The sequence below is a fragment of the Ananas comosus genome, linkage group 17 (assembly GCF_001540865.1).
Source record: "Ananas comosus cultivar F153 linkage group 17, ASM154086v1, whole genome shotgun sequence".
NCBI classification, from domain to species: Eukaryota; Viridiplantae; Streptophyta; class Magnoliopsida; order Poales; family Bromeliaceae; genus Ananas; species Ananas comosus.
The window spans coordinates 8,824,809-8,840,309 of NC_033637.1; the positions used below are offsets into that span (position 1 = coordinate 8,824,809).

The 15,501-nt window shown below is 38.6% G+C and overlaps 1 protein-coding gene across 5 annotated transcripts; it reads left to right on the forward strand.

Moving 5' to 3' along the window:
• Positions 407-5,255, forward strand: LOC109723478 (transcription factor GTE1-like). 5 transcript variants are annotated; one of them, XM_020251857.1, is made up of 9 exons: positions 412-825; positions 939-1,109; positions 1,288-1,539; positions 2,430-2,507; positions 2,799-3,023; positions 3,152-3,298; positions 3,914-3,972; positions 4,477-4,627; positions 4,933-5,255. In XM_020251857.1, exons 2-9 carry the CDS (start codon positions 954-956, stop codon positions 5,095-5,097), a joined length of 1,233 nt encoding a protein of 410 aa, XP_020107446.1. In that variant the 5' UTR covers positions 412-825; positions 939-953; the 3' UTR covers positions 5,098-5,255. The 5 variants fall into 5 exon arrangements, 4 of the variants coding, with proteins under 4 accessions (XP_020107446.1, XP_020107447.1, XP_020107445.1 ...); XM_020251858.1 differs by having other exon boundaries at positions 412-697; XR_002219683.1 differs by having other exon boundaries at positions 407-1,109; positions 4,431-4,627; positions 4,933-4,991.

Below are 15,501 nucleotides of genomic sequence, written 5' to 3' on the forward strand. Positions count from 1 at the left end.
AATTTAGAAAATAGGACGGAAAGCCGAGATGCTAAGATGCAATATGATGATATAAACTTATGCTCCTACTACTTCAAACCTGTAAAAATACAGTATTTTATCTAAACAGTCAAATATAGAGTAAAATATTTCAGAGTATTTAGAATTTTATACCAGCCTAATACAACATAATATAAAACTCTGTTTTTAATTCCGGTAGTTGCCAAACAGGCCCTAAGCTGTAAAAAGTAATAAAAACAGCAAAAGGCCGATTTCAATGGGAATGTGGGCCGTGAGTGGGCTTGTCCAGTGCAAGAATGCCTGGTAGTCAGGTAAGCGGGCGTCGGTTCGCCCTTCTTCGCACCCCGGCGGTTCTTGGGTCCGCCTTTTTCCCCCGATCCGAGATTCGGGCCGGCCGATCCACTTGTAAACGGGCAAGAGGGCGTCGGTTCGCCCTTCTCCGCACTATCCACCGCCCGGCGGGTCTTGAGTCCGCCTTTTCCCCCCGTTCCGAGGTTCGCAGCTTCGACCCGCCGGTTCTCTTCTTCGCCCCAAATACCAAGGTTCTGTCGATCCTCCCATCGCCCTCTCCGAGCTCTGAGGATGCCCTAGCACCGTCGCGCCGCCAGTGCTCCGCCCGGATCTCCTCTCGCCAGGCTTCTCCGTCAAGCTCCCCCTTCCTCAACTTGCTGCCGCCGCCTATCTCTCCTTTATTTTTGTAAAGTTGCCATTTTACTGCCTGCCCTGTTAATTACTACTACTTATTCCCCCCAGGTTGTTACATCTCATACTGGAAATTTGAGAAAAAAAAAGGGTTAAATTGCGGGGTTTTGTGGGGTGGATTTGGTGAGGGAGCTCTACGAACAAAAACCCTAAAAATCCCCGTTTCCTGGATTTGAACGCTCGCATATAGCTTCTTCTTAGATTTTTGTTCTTTTTTTTTCCCCCTCAATTTGTAGCGGAGTATAACGTTGATGGCGGAATCGTTGGTTGCGGCGGAGGACGAAGCCACAGCACCACTTCCGCCTCCTCCGCCCACGGCGGCGGTGGCGGCGGAATCCGGGAATCCGGAGACGGAGGTCGACGGTTTCCGGCGCCGCATCGATGACCTCATCTCCCAGGCCGATGAGGTTCTGTGATTTCTCCTTGCTCCGCTCTTATGTTACTTCTTTACGTTGCGATCTACAATTTTAACCTAAACTTGCAATGTTTTATATGTACCATAACTCTAGCTAGGGTTTTAATCAAGAAACGAGCAAAAAGATTTTTTTTTTTTTGCTGTATTTATGGATTCAAGTGGTTGTGCAGCTGGAGAAAAAGGTGAGTGAGGTTGTGGAGTTCCACGCAAACAAGAAACAAACGAATAATTTAAAGGGTAACTCCGTAGTTAGGGATAAGGAGAAGGAGAGGCCGATCGGGAATGGGAGTAGCAATAATTGTGTTAATAATAGTGGAAGCAACAGTAATAGTAAAACCCAGGGGGATGCGGGTCGAAAGGAAGCTGTTTGCTCGAAGAGAATGCAGGAGCTCATGCGGCAATTCGGCACGATTTTACGCCAGGTGAGTCGGGAATTTCCTCCTCTCTTAAGTGTTTTCTTCGGTGTAGATGTTCTTATGCTTTCTGATTATAATGTATTAGAATTTTGGTTGGTGCTAGTGTAAGGCACTAAATTTTATGTAAGTTACTTCTATAAATTGCAAATTATGGTCAGATGTTTTATTTTCGTTTGATATTTTCTATAGTTGATTTCAACTGTATTGACAGTTTTACCCGCATATTGTTTCTCTTCACGTCTAGCAGTATTGTTGCACTATAAAATATGAGGAAAGGCTAACTACTTTCATTATTAAGAAATTTTTCTTATTTTAGATTTTTAATGTCTATAGTGTAGTCAACGATTTGGCATTTTCACTGTATGAAATGTATGTTGGATTATTGATGACATGGCTTATTATGTTGTATCTGAACATTTTGTAACTTTGGTGAATGTGAATTCATTGGAGGCAAAATGATACAGAATATGACTTTGTGTTTCATGCTGTACTTTTGTAATGACACTAGAATAAGTATCGTAGTAGTCCACTGAGTTCTAGAATTCAGGGAAGAACTTCAACCAGGAAAGTTATGGATGTTAAGAATACTTAATGAAATATTTGATAATATTGAACTGACAACAGGAGGTAAACAAATTCTGGATATAGACGAAGGAGTTAAGTTCATTAAAAAAGAGACAGCCTCCATACCTACAAAAAGAGAAAGGCCTTAGAGAACCAAGGGCCCATAAAATCATCTGAGTATTATAATGCTATCTGAACAAGATATTTTGAGGCATAGAGAATGGCTATTGTTGTGTAAAATGGTTAATATGACACCTCTTGTAGCAATTTCTTTTTTTCTTTTTGCATTTACTTTTGATTTAATTATCATTTGGAAATATCCATCTTTCCAGATCACTAATCACAAGTGGGCTTGGCCATTCATGGACCCTGTAGATGTTAAAGGCCTTAAACTTCATGATTATTATGAGGTAATGTTTTAATTCTTGTTAATATCCATTTCTCGCTTCAACTATAAAATAATCTCTCTTTGGGAATTATCTCTGAGAACTATAAAACTACAGAATTTTGTATACATATGATTACTATTATCCCATAAGTGTAATTTGCAATTTAATGTGCATCTCTGTTGTTTGACTTATATTTAATCCGCTATATCTTATTTGGAGTTTGGTTGCCTGTCTTTGCTGAACTGCTATGATATCAGCATATAATTCTAGCATGTTTCTTGATTTGATTTATTTAGTTTTGGTGTATCTCAGATTATTAAGAAGCCCATGGACTTCCATACTATTCAAAATCGGATGGAAACAAAGGATGACTATAGATATAAGAATGTCCGAGAAATATGTGCAGATGTCAGACTAATTTTCACAAATGCAATGACGTACAATGATGAGAAAAATGATATTCACCAAATGGCAAAAACATTGCTGGAGAAATTTGAAGAGAAGTGGTTGCAATTGCTGCCTAAAGTTGTTGAGGAGGTAAAAGGTTTCTAAATTGTTGTTTTGTTTAATTTTCTTCTAGAAATTTGAGTTATATAGGTTTTTTCTGATCTTCTTATAGAGGAGCCTGCTTGTCACTGCAAGTTTAAATTTTCTCGAGGACTTAGGTTACCTGCTGGTCTACTTGCTTCACAATCGGTGCTCTATGTGGTCAGGAAACAAGACAAAAGGAGGAGGAAGCACAAGTAATTGTTAATATGCAGAGCGTTCAAGAGGCTAATATTGCGAGATTAGCAAGAGATACACATACTGAGGTAGACATTTTTGGAAGTGGGTTTAAGAGGTTGCATCATTAAAAGAGTTATCTTTTACTTCTAATACAAGGATAGATGAATATATGATCCAAAATAATCGATAGGTCACATCATCAATAAATGTAAAGCATCGGATTAGTAAGTTATGTAAAATTAGTTGTGAATTCTTTTATCTGTACATCTATCAATTTACCAACTTGAGAATCTCCAAATTATCCTTTTCAAACAAACAATCACTGATAAAAAATAAAGCTGAAGCAGTTACAATTTTTGTATTACTTAAGGGTCAAAAAGACCATAGCTATGAGAGGCCCAATCACTTAAGCAGGTGTCCGATGGTCTGACAGTTAGCTAGTCACCTAGACACGCATTTTGGGATCGTGGAATTATTGAGAAGGTACCCAATAATATAGGCCTGGTAGGTCAGTTTTTTTTTCTAGGCATAGGTGGCTACCAATAACAGTCGATGGTGCTTTAAACCTTTGCATCAGACAAAAACCATGTATATGTAGTGGCTTCAACCTCTTGCTTTCTTCTTAGAGTGTCCAAATAATATCTCAGCAGTTTCCATTTATTTCTTTATTATTTCTCTTTTTCTAATTTGCTGTGTTTCAGCTCAATGAACTAAATTCGCTTTTGGAGGATCTTCGAAAATCAGTAGTCCAGAAATGCAGGTATTTTCCATATCTTGGCTCTTCACATATGTGCCGAGTTTTATGAAATAGCGTTTATATGGATTCTAGGAGCATTGTTTAGTTGATTTGGACTGGACTAGTATCAGTGATTAAGAATAATATTACATGTTGAGAAGCTAGTGTCACATTTGGTACTTTTTTGCTGCTACGCAATAGCAGATGCCATTACTAAATTAAATTTGTGCTGGGCTTTTTGTTTTGGCTTTATTTAAATGCACCTGTTCTCATAATATTTCATCCATGCAAATTTCTTTGTTACGGGTGTTCGAATTTAGAGGGCATTTGATTTTCCTTCTACCTGCCCCTTTTTTTCATTAAATTGAACTGTTGAAACTCTAGATGGACATCTAATGTGCCAAATAATGACTAGTTGCCTTGTCATATTTTCTTTCTTGTTCTTAATGATCTTGCCTTATTGCATCTCTTTTTAACATCAGAATGACGTACAATATGGACACACTAACTTTTGGAGAACATTGCAAGGAAAATGTCCACAGAGGAGAAAAGAAAACTGGGTGTGGGTTTAAGCAATTTATCTCCTGAAGATCTTAACAAGGCACTAGAGATTATTGCTCAAGACAATCCAAACTTCCAATCTACGGCAGAAGAGGTGGACCTTGATATGGATGCTCAGGTCATTTCTCTACATATTACAATTATGACTTTTAGCACATAAGCATACATATTTGTGTGTATTTTAAACAGATAAAATGATGGGCTTATGATATTACTCGGTATATATATTTTTTGGTTAACAAAACGGAGCTTCTTTTCACATTCTTGTCGTATACTTTTTAGCATTTTGGTGCATTTCTGAACTTATCATAATGTGGAATAAATTTTTTGTGAATAATTAAATTCTTTTCGATATTTCGTCTCATTTTCATATGCACAGTGTAATTGCTGATTGATCGCTTTTATTCTGTGTTGTTGTTCTAGAGCGAGAGCACATTGTGGAGACTCAAATTCTTTGTGAAAGAAGCATTGGAACAGCAAGCAAAAAATAGTGCAACCAAGGCTGACGAGAACTCAAAGCGCAAGAAAGAGATATGTGATGCTCTCGCCAAGACGGCCAAAAAACGGAACAAAAAGCTCTCTTCTTGATGTACCTTTCTTGCTCATCAATCCATACTCCTTTTCTTGTTATCGTCTTTGTTTAAATTATGTGTAAAGCCCTCCCTGAAGGACCGCCGTGCCAGAGTTGTAGAAAGCATGTGATTTTGAGCTCAATAAATCATAATTAGAAGGAAAAAATAACTCCACATCAACGATTTAAGTGCCGTGGCACGGGGTCGTGCCGGAAACTTGCCGGTACGGTACGGCACGGTGCGTGCCGAGCCGTGTCGATGCGTGCCGGTAAAAAAAATTCTTATGTGCCGACACATAATAGCATGAAGTATTTATTTTCTTTAGCAACAACATATTCTAACTGTTTATTATGTCTTTTTATCACATCTTTTGAACTTTATTGAGAAAATTACGTACTAATTTAAAGAATAGAGGGTTTTGAGCTGTGCCATCGGTACGGTGTCTGTATCGTGCTAGTATCTTGTTGGCACGGTACGACACGGTTGATACGGCCCGTGCCGACGGGCACTTAAAACCTTGCTCCACATTGTTGGTTTGGGACTTGCTTTTTTGAAATGGTTATGAGAGACATGTTTGCCATGTTTGGTCTATGTAGAACCATAGTTAGTTAATTCGGATTCGGCAAAAATTCGGTACGGGTATAATTCGGATAAAATTCGTTTTTTAATTTTTAAATTCGTTGAAAAATACGGCTATAAAACGGATTCGTCAATTATTCGGATACGTGATTTATACGGATATTATACGTTCACCAATTAAAAATTCGGAATCAAAAATTCGGCTATTAAATTAAATTTTTTTTCTCTCAAAATTTATGTTATTTGTATAAATACTCATACTTCTTAAGATTATAAGAATAAAGTGCTACAAAATTAAGTTAATTAAGTACAAAAAATAGCAAACTATATTATGCCTTAAAATTAATAAATAAGCAAGCAAATAAGAGATTAAGATAGTCCATACAGATTAAATTTTTTTGATCGACTAATATTTTTTTTTAGAGAAGAGCGCGAACGTATTGGAAAAGATTTTTTTTTTATTTTTGGGCGAGGTTGGGGTTTGGGAAAGGATTTTTTTTTTTTTTTTTTTTGGGCGAGCCACAAGGCCCGCGAGGCCCGCGAGCCTGTGGCTCCCGACCTGCACGCGGGCGCGCAAGCCAGCGCGCACACCAGTGGGCACGTGAGCGCGCAGGTGAGCACGGGCACGGGCCCTGCCGCGAGCGCGGGCCTGGGTGCGGGCCTGTGCGCGGGCCCAAGGCCGATTTTTTGAACGAATTATTCGCGAATTGCAAATAATTCGCGAATAATTGTTTTTCTCCAAAAATTCGCATTTTTTTTCGAATTTTTCGGAAAAATACGAAAACGGCCGTTTAATTCGTTTTTTCAAAAATTCGCGAATAATTCACGAATAATTCGCGAATTTACTAACTAAGTGTAGAACAGGATTCTGAGCACTTGGTAACTTTCACACCAGCAACACGGTGGATGGCTTCTTTGTGTAACGAGTGCCCCAGAAGCTACACCAGGTGCCTTGATGAGTTAATTTTAGAGTTCGATGTTTTAGATGGGCATCAAATTTATCACTAAGATTGATAAAGCTATATCGCTCATTAGGTGCTAGTTGTCATATTATGAACGAAGAACTTCATAGCTAGTAATGCCAAAGTGTCTCAAAAGGTAGTCCGCAAATCTATAGTCTATAGATATATTAAAAGTTTGCAGGGTTACGTGTCGCGTTCTCCTCTCCTCGCGCGGGCCGGTCCCTGCCCCACTCTCTACGATCTGTTTGCCCACGTTGAGGGGGCTCACGTGGCGCCCGCCCCACTCTCGTGCGGTACGTTCCTCCCCTCTCTCTCTGATCCGTTTGTCCGCGTTGGGCGGGCTTATGTGCCGCCCGCCCCGCCTCCTTTCCCCTCTAGATCGGCTCAGATCTGCTGAGTCCTCGGCGGGATCGGCTCAGATCTGGCTTCTGGTGCGCTGTATACCCTATCGCGCATGTTGCTCCTGCAAGTCACGCACGTTGCTCCTGCAAGTCACGCACGTTGCTCCTGCAAGTCCCGCAGGGTTCGGAGGGTTGTTGCCCTCTCCCATGGCCTCCTCCTCCATGGGCCGTACGCATACTCCGACGGTGTGTCAGGGATCCCGATGTCCGTACGTGGCCACCGTGCATCCTCCCCTACGCGCGGTGTCCATCGTGTCCCTTGCGTCTCTTCGTCCCTGTCCTTCCTTTCTCTCTGCTGTCATCGGTCCTGCCGGAGGTGAGCTGGCTGATGCCGCTCCTGCCTTACCGATGGAATCTCTCTACTTCCCCGTTCTTCTTCCTCCTCCTCCTTACCTCAGCGCGTGGTTGCGCTTCCCTCTCAGCACTTGCTTATAAATAAGCCTGTATCCATGCAGAGAGGCCGCACCCTGCTTGACCCCCCTGTTTTAAAGGTCTGTTCCGGCTAACGAGAAGTCGTGGGAAAACACACTGTATTACCATACCTATAGATCTATAGATATATTAAAAGTTTGGAGAAAAAAACTGTATTACCATATCTATAGATCTATAGATATATTAAAAGTTCGGTTCGGAACCAATTAACACCTTTGTTTACCATGTTCTGGTAGGTTCTCCTCTAAGGTTCCCACCGCTCTGCCTGTGCCTGTCCTTTTGTTTTCTCACTGTTTTCGTTTGCTGGCGCCTGAACTGGTTGCCTTTTCGGTTGCGGCGCTTGAGCTTATTGCCTTTGGCTCAAAGGTTGGCTTGGGAAAAAGGCTTCGCCCTGTACCTGCCCTCCTGTACCCTCATTCCTTTTGGTGAGTTGGGCGCCGTTCTGCTCACCCTAAATTATGATGCTTTTTTTTTTCCCCTGTTTACTTTGGCGGTTTTCCTGAACTTCTTTGGGACCCCCAAATCTAAAATTTGAAAAGGCCCCTCCTCAAACCATTGCACTTAACCAGTTAACAAAAAAAAACAGGGCCACTGCTCCTTTATACTTAACGCAGTAAAAAAGGAAAATTCCTGGGGGCTCTTTGGGCCTACCAGCTCTAATAATTTGTAATGGTGCCCTCTCAAGGCCTTATGATTAACAAAGTTTTTAAAAGATGCCTTCTTACGGTCTTATGGTTAACAAATATAAATTGCGGCAGAGCGACAAACATCCATGCATCACGCTGGGAATGTCCCTTCTATTACTTTCGGTAATGCTCACTAAAATGTCCACTCTATTACTTTTATTTAACATACCCTACGGCTACTCGAGCAAATATTTATTTAGAAAAAATTTTATTTTTGGTTATTTTTGGTGAAAAAGAAAGGTTTCTCTTATTAAGTAGGTATAAGTATTTTCCTTTGTATTGACCCCAGTTTACATCTTGGCGATAGTTACCGAGATGTCGGTCGTTCAGCTCTCATACACTAGGTTGGTGAAATTGCCGGGAAGCTGGGCGTTGAAACGCCCGAGTGTATTGTAACTATTGCTGCAGAGGGTTGGTTTATAGCGTATATAGACCTTCCAATCTCGCGTGGTGGAACCGTTATTGAAATTGCCTGCAATTGGGGCTCTCCATCTGCTGATTACATGACAGCCAAGGAAGATGCAGCACGAGTTGCCATCCAAAGGATGAAGGAGGAACTCGGTTTGCAAATAAAGGATGCAAACTACGATGATTTTATATTATACAAGAGTTTGTACGATAATGTTACGCTTCAGAATAGCAACTTGGTTGGCCAGTTCACGACTCCTTAAAGATTGTTATGCTACTGTGGTGTCCGAAAATGCCGACGCCATAACTAAGCAGATTAAATTGCGTCGTGAGCTCAACGACTGTCATGCCACAATCAACTGCCTTCGTGCTGGCCAATCTGCTATGGCGTGTGACCCCTCTGAAGCAGGATCGGTTTCTTAGTTCTTTGCTCCGTACCCTTTAGTGTTAGAATGTCCAACCGACTCCTTTTGTACTATAGAGCCGGTACTCATGCCTCTGCATGTTTTGTGCTTTTGTCATTTTGTAAAATTTGGCATGTATTGTTAGCTGTTTTTGTTTTTTTAAATGAAGCGTAGTATGCTGGGACTGTGGTTCTATTACTAATTTGGTGTCTAGATCGTGCTCTTTGAATTTCTCTTGCGTTCTATGACTTGAGAATATTATGTCAGCACTCTAGAATCAGAAAAGGCCCTTGTGGATTCCAAGGACATGTGGTTTCTCTTTTTTTTTTTCCCCGAAAAATTATGCTTAAGGAAAGGCTCCAAGGACATGTGGTTTCTCTTTTTTTTTCCCCCGGAAAATTATGCTTAAGGAAAGGCGAAAGTCGGGAGCCTTACTTGAGTAAAACCGCAAAATAATGATGTGAAATCTTGCTGCCTTAGTTAAATTCGTGTTGCTTGCTGAACTTCAGTTAAATTAGTTCATCTTATAAGCAACACTCAATAAACACTCCAGTTCAGAAAATGTTAATCATAATATTGTGAAAGTAGTGGCATAAAAGAAGTGGATGCTTTGTGACCTCAAATGATTTGCTGAGCAATGATGATACGGAATTTTAAAAAGGCTAAGCTTGATGGCCTTAGGGCAACACTTGCGCCAATTATTGGCTAAAAAGATATATCGAATATGTGATGATGCGGAATGGTTTGTTTGGCAATGGTGATACGGAATTAAAGAAAGGCCAAGCTTATGGTGATACGGAATTAAAGAAAGGGCAAGCTTGATGGCCTTAGGGCAACACTTGCACCAATTGTTGGCTAAAAAATGTGCATCACATATATGACGATACGGAATTAAAAAAAAAAAACCAAGCTTGATGGCCTTACGGAAAAACTTGTGCCAATTGTTTGCTAAAAGAAAAAAAGTCTATTGACTGTGTGATGAAAAGAATGAAGATGTCCTTACTATCTGAACTCACCCAATTTTTCCAAAATCATTTGGAATCACTGAGTATCCATTTCTTTTTGTCGCTACTCCTTGTGCTTAATTTGCAAGAATTCTCCACAGCTCTCAACAGCGTCGTACAAAGCTTGCTTGCTATTTACTGATGCTTTTGATACTTTCTAAGGTTTGTCTTTTCGGGATTCTAATTCCTTAAAAATTAGTGCATGTGGTTTACATTTGAGATTTCTTACATGCCCTTCCTGCCACTTCTTGCTCCCGGTTATTCCTATGGACAAAAGAATTCAGCATTATTGTCATAGTGTTGAGGAGAATGTATCACCATTCCTATTCTTATGTATACTATATGCGGCTGCTTAGAAAATACGAGGGTTAGACCGCAAGTGGATGCCGTTCTTGCTTCACAACTGTGATGAGAATTCTCAGCAGTGATCAATATTTCTAATCCAATTGCTCGAGGTATTAGACTGCACTTGAATGTCAATCTTGCTTTGGATCAGTGGTAATGATAATTTTCTTAGTTCATTGTACAATATTGGCATTCCGATTGCTAAGTGCTGACTACACAACCAAAATGCTAAGTAAGGAAATTTATAACTAGAAATCTGACTATGTCATTTAAGTCCATCCAAGCTTGCTTCTTTAGAAATTCAAGCTAAGTATAATAGCTACATGAGTAGCTTAACAAACCTTCCTCACTAACCAAATCAAACAATGCAAGTCAGCTGTGGAAATTGGCAATATTCTTTTTCTTTTTTTTAATGCAGTGGGTGAAATTCTACTTTACATGGTTAGGGAATTGACTATGTGTCTCAATTAACTGAAACCTTCTTGATTGATGTTTAGAATGCAAACTTATTGTGTTTATCACCTGTAAATGCTCAAACTATAGCTCTTCCCTCATAGGTTTTCTACTTCTCGATCCTTCTTATTCAATTAATCCTTCCAGCTGCAAGTTTGATTGGTTAAACTCCTCTTAGTTCTCTTTAGGCTTCTAGATAGCTACTAAGTTTTCTATTTTTTGTGCCAAACTATGCTGTTCTAATGTAATTGGACATAGAAAGCTTATTGCCTTAGCACATGTCAGTGTAAGGTTGCATGAATTAGATCTACCTGAAGTTGTTGCAGGAATAATTGCATATTGCATTCACTTTAGAGAACGAATTTGAGTTTTATTTCGATTCTTTGTTTGAAAATTTTTTTTATAGAGCAACAACAACTTTCCTGTGTTCACACTCAGCTTTGTTTTTTATTTGCAAGTATCCTACACAAAATGCCACAGCTTGTGCTTAATATCAGAATTTATACTTGCTTAAGTTCAGTTCGTAATGAGTTGGGCAGTTGCTTCGTGTTTAAGCAGTTTCAATCAATAGAGGTAAAAAATCCACCTGTTTTCAGCTGAGTTGACTGTATTTTTTTGTACCCAAATCTTTCTAACATGTATATCATTACTTCTAATTTATTGTGTTTAGTTCTTGCCTTTTGCATACACCACAAAACTTTACATGGTTAGGGAATTGATTATATGTCTCAATTAACTGAAACCTTCTTGATTGATGTTTAGAATGCAAACTTATTGTGTTTATCACCTGTAAATGCTCAAATTATAGCTCTTCCCTTATAGGTTTCTACTTTTCGATCCTTCTTATTCAATTAATCCTTCCAGCTGCAAGTTTGATTGGTTAAACTCCTCTTAGTTCTCTTTAGGCTTCTAGATAGCTAATCAAAGGGAATAAGGATGTTTATTTGACTATAACTCAACGATATATTTGACAATGAGGCTTCAGGTATGATTTGTGCTATTTTTTTTCAGCCTACACTATTATATGCTGAATTCTTTTAGGAATTATTTTAGCTATTTGGCTATCAATTTGTTTAAGTAAAATGATGAAAGTCTATGCATGGTTCAATTTTGCTAGCTTAACCAGCGTTTTGCAAGTTTTTCTCATACACTCTTTTCTCTCTTGCTTTCCATCAGTTCGCCTGGTAGTATCGGATTCAGTCATATGTATGCATCTTTTTTACTCTAGAGACTGTATGCGTCTTTGTGGGTCCAAGGACAATGTATATGTATATATTTTTATGCAGTCTATATGTATATGTATATATTAATTACATATATACATATAGATTTTAATTAAAATTGATTAGAAAAAATGTTCTATATCTATATGTATATATATGTACTCTCGATTTATTCTATATTGAGAGTGATCGACTTAAATTTGACTTGAGAGATGCATTTGGCAATTTTCCTAATCAAATTTTTCAAGACAATTGTTTGCACATAGAGATATCTATACATATAAACCATTTCCCTATATATATATATATCAGAAACTGTCCTTATGGGTTTTGCAAACTATATATATTGATTCCTCTTGAAAAATTTATTTGTAACAATGTAAACTGTCTGTAAGTGATTGTATTGTTAGTGGTTGTCATATTTAATGAACTTTATTACTTCTTTTCCTAGCATTGTTTGTTGGCTGATATAAAGTTTACTTTGGTTGTTCTCTTTTTGTGTTCCTATTCTACAAGTTTGGTGAGTTGAATTATTCTTTTAAACTTTCTTTGTTATGAAAGGGATTTGTTTTCGTTGGAAGATAGTTTGGTGAGATGAATTATTCTTTTAAGCTTTCTTTGTTATGAAAGGGATTTGTTTTTGTTGGAAGATAGGCTTCTTTTGTCTTTGATTGAGTGGACTTTCTATTGTATGATCTTTTTAGTTATGGGTTCTTTTGATGCCTTTTGAGGCTGTGATGCTATAAAGAAAAAAAAAAAAGAAAACGTCAGAATTTTCACAAGATGAGCTGCAATTTTTTCCCCTAGATTTGCCAAATCTTTGCAATCATTAACTGCATTCAATTCATCTCTGTTAGCAAGATCTCCAGTTTTATTTTATTTTGCTATTTTCCTGTGCACATTTTATTCCTGCTTGCTTTTTTTGGTCGGGGCGATGATGGCACTGAAGAAAATTAGGCTATATTGTTTCCTCCCATTGCTTCTTCCATGAACTGAACTCAGATTAAAGAATGTTAAGGAGCTGAATCTAACTACCGAAATGTCATAAAACTGGCTTGGACGGCCTGCTCCCAAGGCGGTTCTGTTGGTGTTCATTTTGGCTTGCAATGGTCTGTAGTTCTTGATGGAGTTGCTAGAGTACCTGAGCCTTGAAGTTTTGCTGTTATACTGTTTAGGCTGTGAGGCTTTATGGTAGTGCCTTTTAAAATGTTCTTAATTGATTCTTCGCCTTTCATTCCTATGTTTTAAATTCTTTCTTTGCCGGTAATAATAGGCAGGCAATCTTCCTCATGGGCCGCGGCACAGTAAGCTTCCTTTCCTCGCTTCTCAGGCAGTCATGATGTTGAGAAGAAATAACTACGATGTTCAGTTCTTTGGCTTTCTTTGCACACTTCATTGCCTTATTTATGTTCCTATAGTGCAAGCCCATTTTCCGCCCTGCCTGTCAGTGTGCCGTCTGCGTCCTCTCTCTCTTTGTCCTGGCTGCAGGTGTGTTTGTATGTGTGCTCACTAACAGGCGCCAAAACTTCAACCCAAATTTATTCGGATTACTTTCACTGATCTTTTTGCTTAAAAAAAAAACTTTGGTCTATCTTTCATATTCATGACAGTTTTTTTAAACTTTTTGCCATACACATTGTCTGCCAACAACTTTGCAAACAATTAAGTTTTTACAAATCAGTCCAATATTGCTTATTTTATCTAAGGTATTGCCCCTGTTTGCTGTCTTCCATTTTGAGGCCATGATGATGCTGAGAATATATGGAACCTACATTCTTTCGTCTCCCTACCCTTCTTCCATTAAACTGTATTAGGTAAGGACAGTGTGGTAACTATGTTAGACTAATGGAATTTGAAAAAAGGAGGTTTGGCCGGCCTACTCGCAAGGCAACCACCTCCTGATGTTCACTTTGGTTCCCCAGCGGCCTGCAATTCTTGCTGGAATTGCTGCGGCATCTGAGCCTTAGAGCTTTACTTCTCATTAGAGGACTTCAGTTCGCTGTGTGTGCTATAAAGTTCATAAAGAGATAATAAAGTCCTTTCAATGTAAGGGATTTGAGGCAGTGATGCTATTGTATATTCTTTTGGGGTTTTAGTTCTTTCTATGCCTTTTGAGGCGGTGATGCTATAAAGGGAAAAAAAATGGGAGATTTGGTCGGCCTAATCCCTCGGCAACCATCTCTTAATTTTCTTGCCTAACTGCTGGTTCTGGTTGAATTGTTGTGTTACGTTAAACTTATATTTTCCTTTTTTTTTTGACTTCCGCAAGCCGATTTAATGTTGAGTTTTTTGTCCTTTTTACAAGTATTCGTTTCATACTGTGGTTGGTTCTTAAGCTCGCCAAGCAATAATTTAGGCAGTTGCTTACTATTCTACTTGCATAGGCCCAGTATGTGATGATTTGGATAGTTAATTTAGATAATTGTTTAATGTTCTGCTAGCATAGTTCCAGCATGTGGTGATTTGAATTGTTACTTAATGTTTGAGCTGTTTCAACCTATCGCGGTGCTTTATTTCCTTATGATGCGCAAATTAATTGATTTCTGCTATGTTTCCATTTTTTTTTTTTTCGCCTGTTTGTGTTCCTGCTTTTAGTGCATTATTGTAGGTAACCTTGAGGCCTTGCAAGTAAGGGAAAAAAACAAAACCTATGTTTTTACTGTGCTGGTGGAGCATGAAACAATTCTGGGTTCAAAAACAAATTTTTTGTTTGCCTTATCTTTCTCTTAGAAATAGATTTTTAGTAAAGGTATTGGTTGATATATACTAGATAATTATTTCTTTAGTTGTATGAATTAGTGGAACTTTTAGTAACTATTTTGCTAGGACTTTAATTATTTGTGGAGTTGCTAACTTATTGATTGTTTATAGTTCGATATGAGTTACTCTTGAGTTTAATTTTGATGTTGTTTAGTCTTTTTTTGTCCTAACTTGGAGTACTTTCTCTATTCTGAGAAGTGTTTGGGCCTTTTCCTATGGTAGGGAGCAGCGATATGCTTTCTGACCCCAAAAGCAGAACTTCAGTTTGGACCTTCTGTTTTTCCCTGCAAATTGAAGTTGTCATCAGGATTTTATGTGTAAAACACCTTGTGAGCTCTAGGCTAAGTCTTTTTTTTTTTTTTTTCCCTCTCTCTTTTCCCACCCTCTTTGTGAAACCATACTGAAGGGATTGTAAAAAGGTAAATGCTTTGCTTTGCCTTCAAAACAAAGATGCAAAATAAGTGGGTATTCAAAGGACCCTGGAGGGGAAAAAAAAAAAAACGACTCTTAGTAAAAGTAAACCTTCGGTTCTAAACTCTCAGCTTATATTCCGATAAAAACTTTGGGTGAGTGAAGGCTCAAACACTAATGTAAAATAATCGTTTATTCAAAGGAGACTAAATGAAAAGAAAAACAAATTTATGACTTTTCCATCTTTGTGCATGCTATGATGATACTTCCCCTGAGTGTCAGTTGGTTTCGATAGTTCCGTGGGAATTCACCCTTCTTAATTAACAGTGTGGACGCTATGGATGGCCTGCTT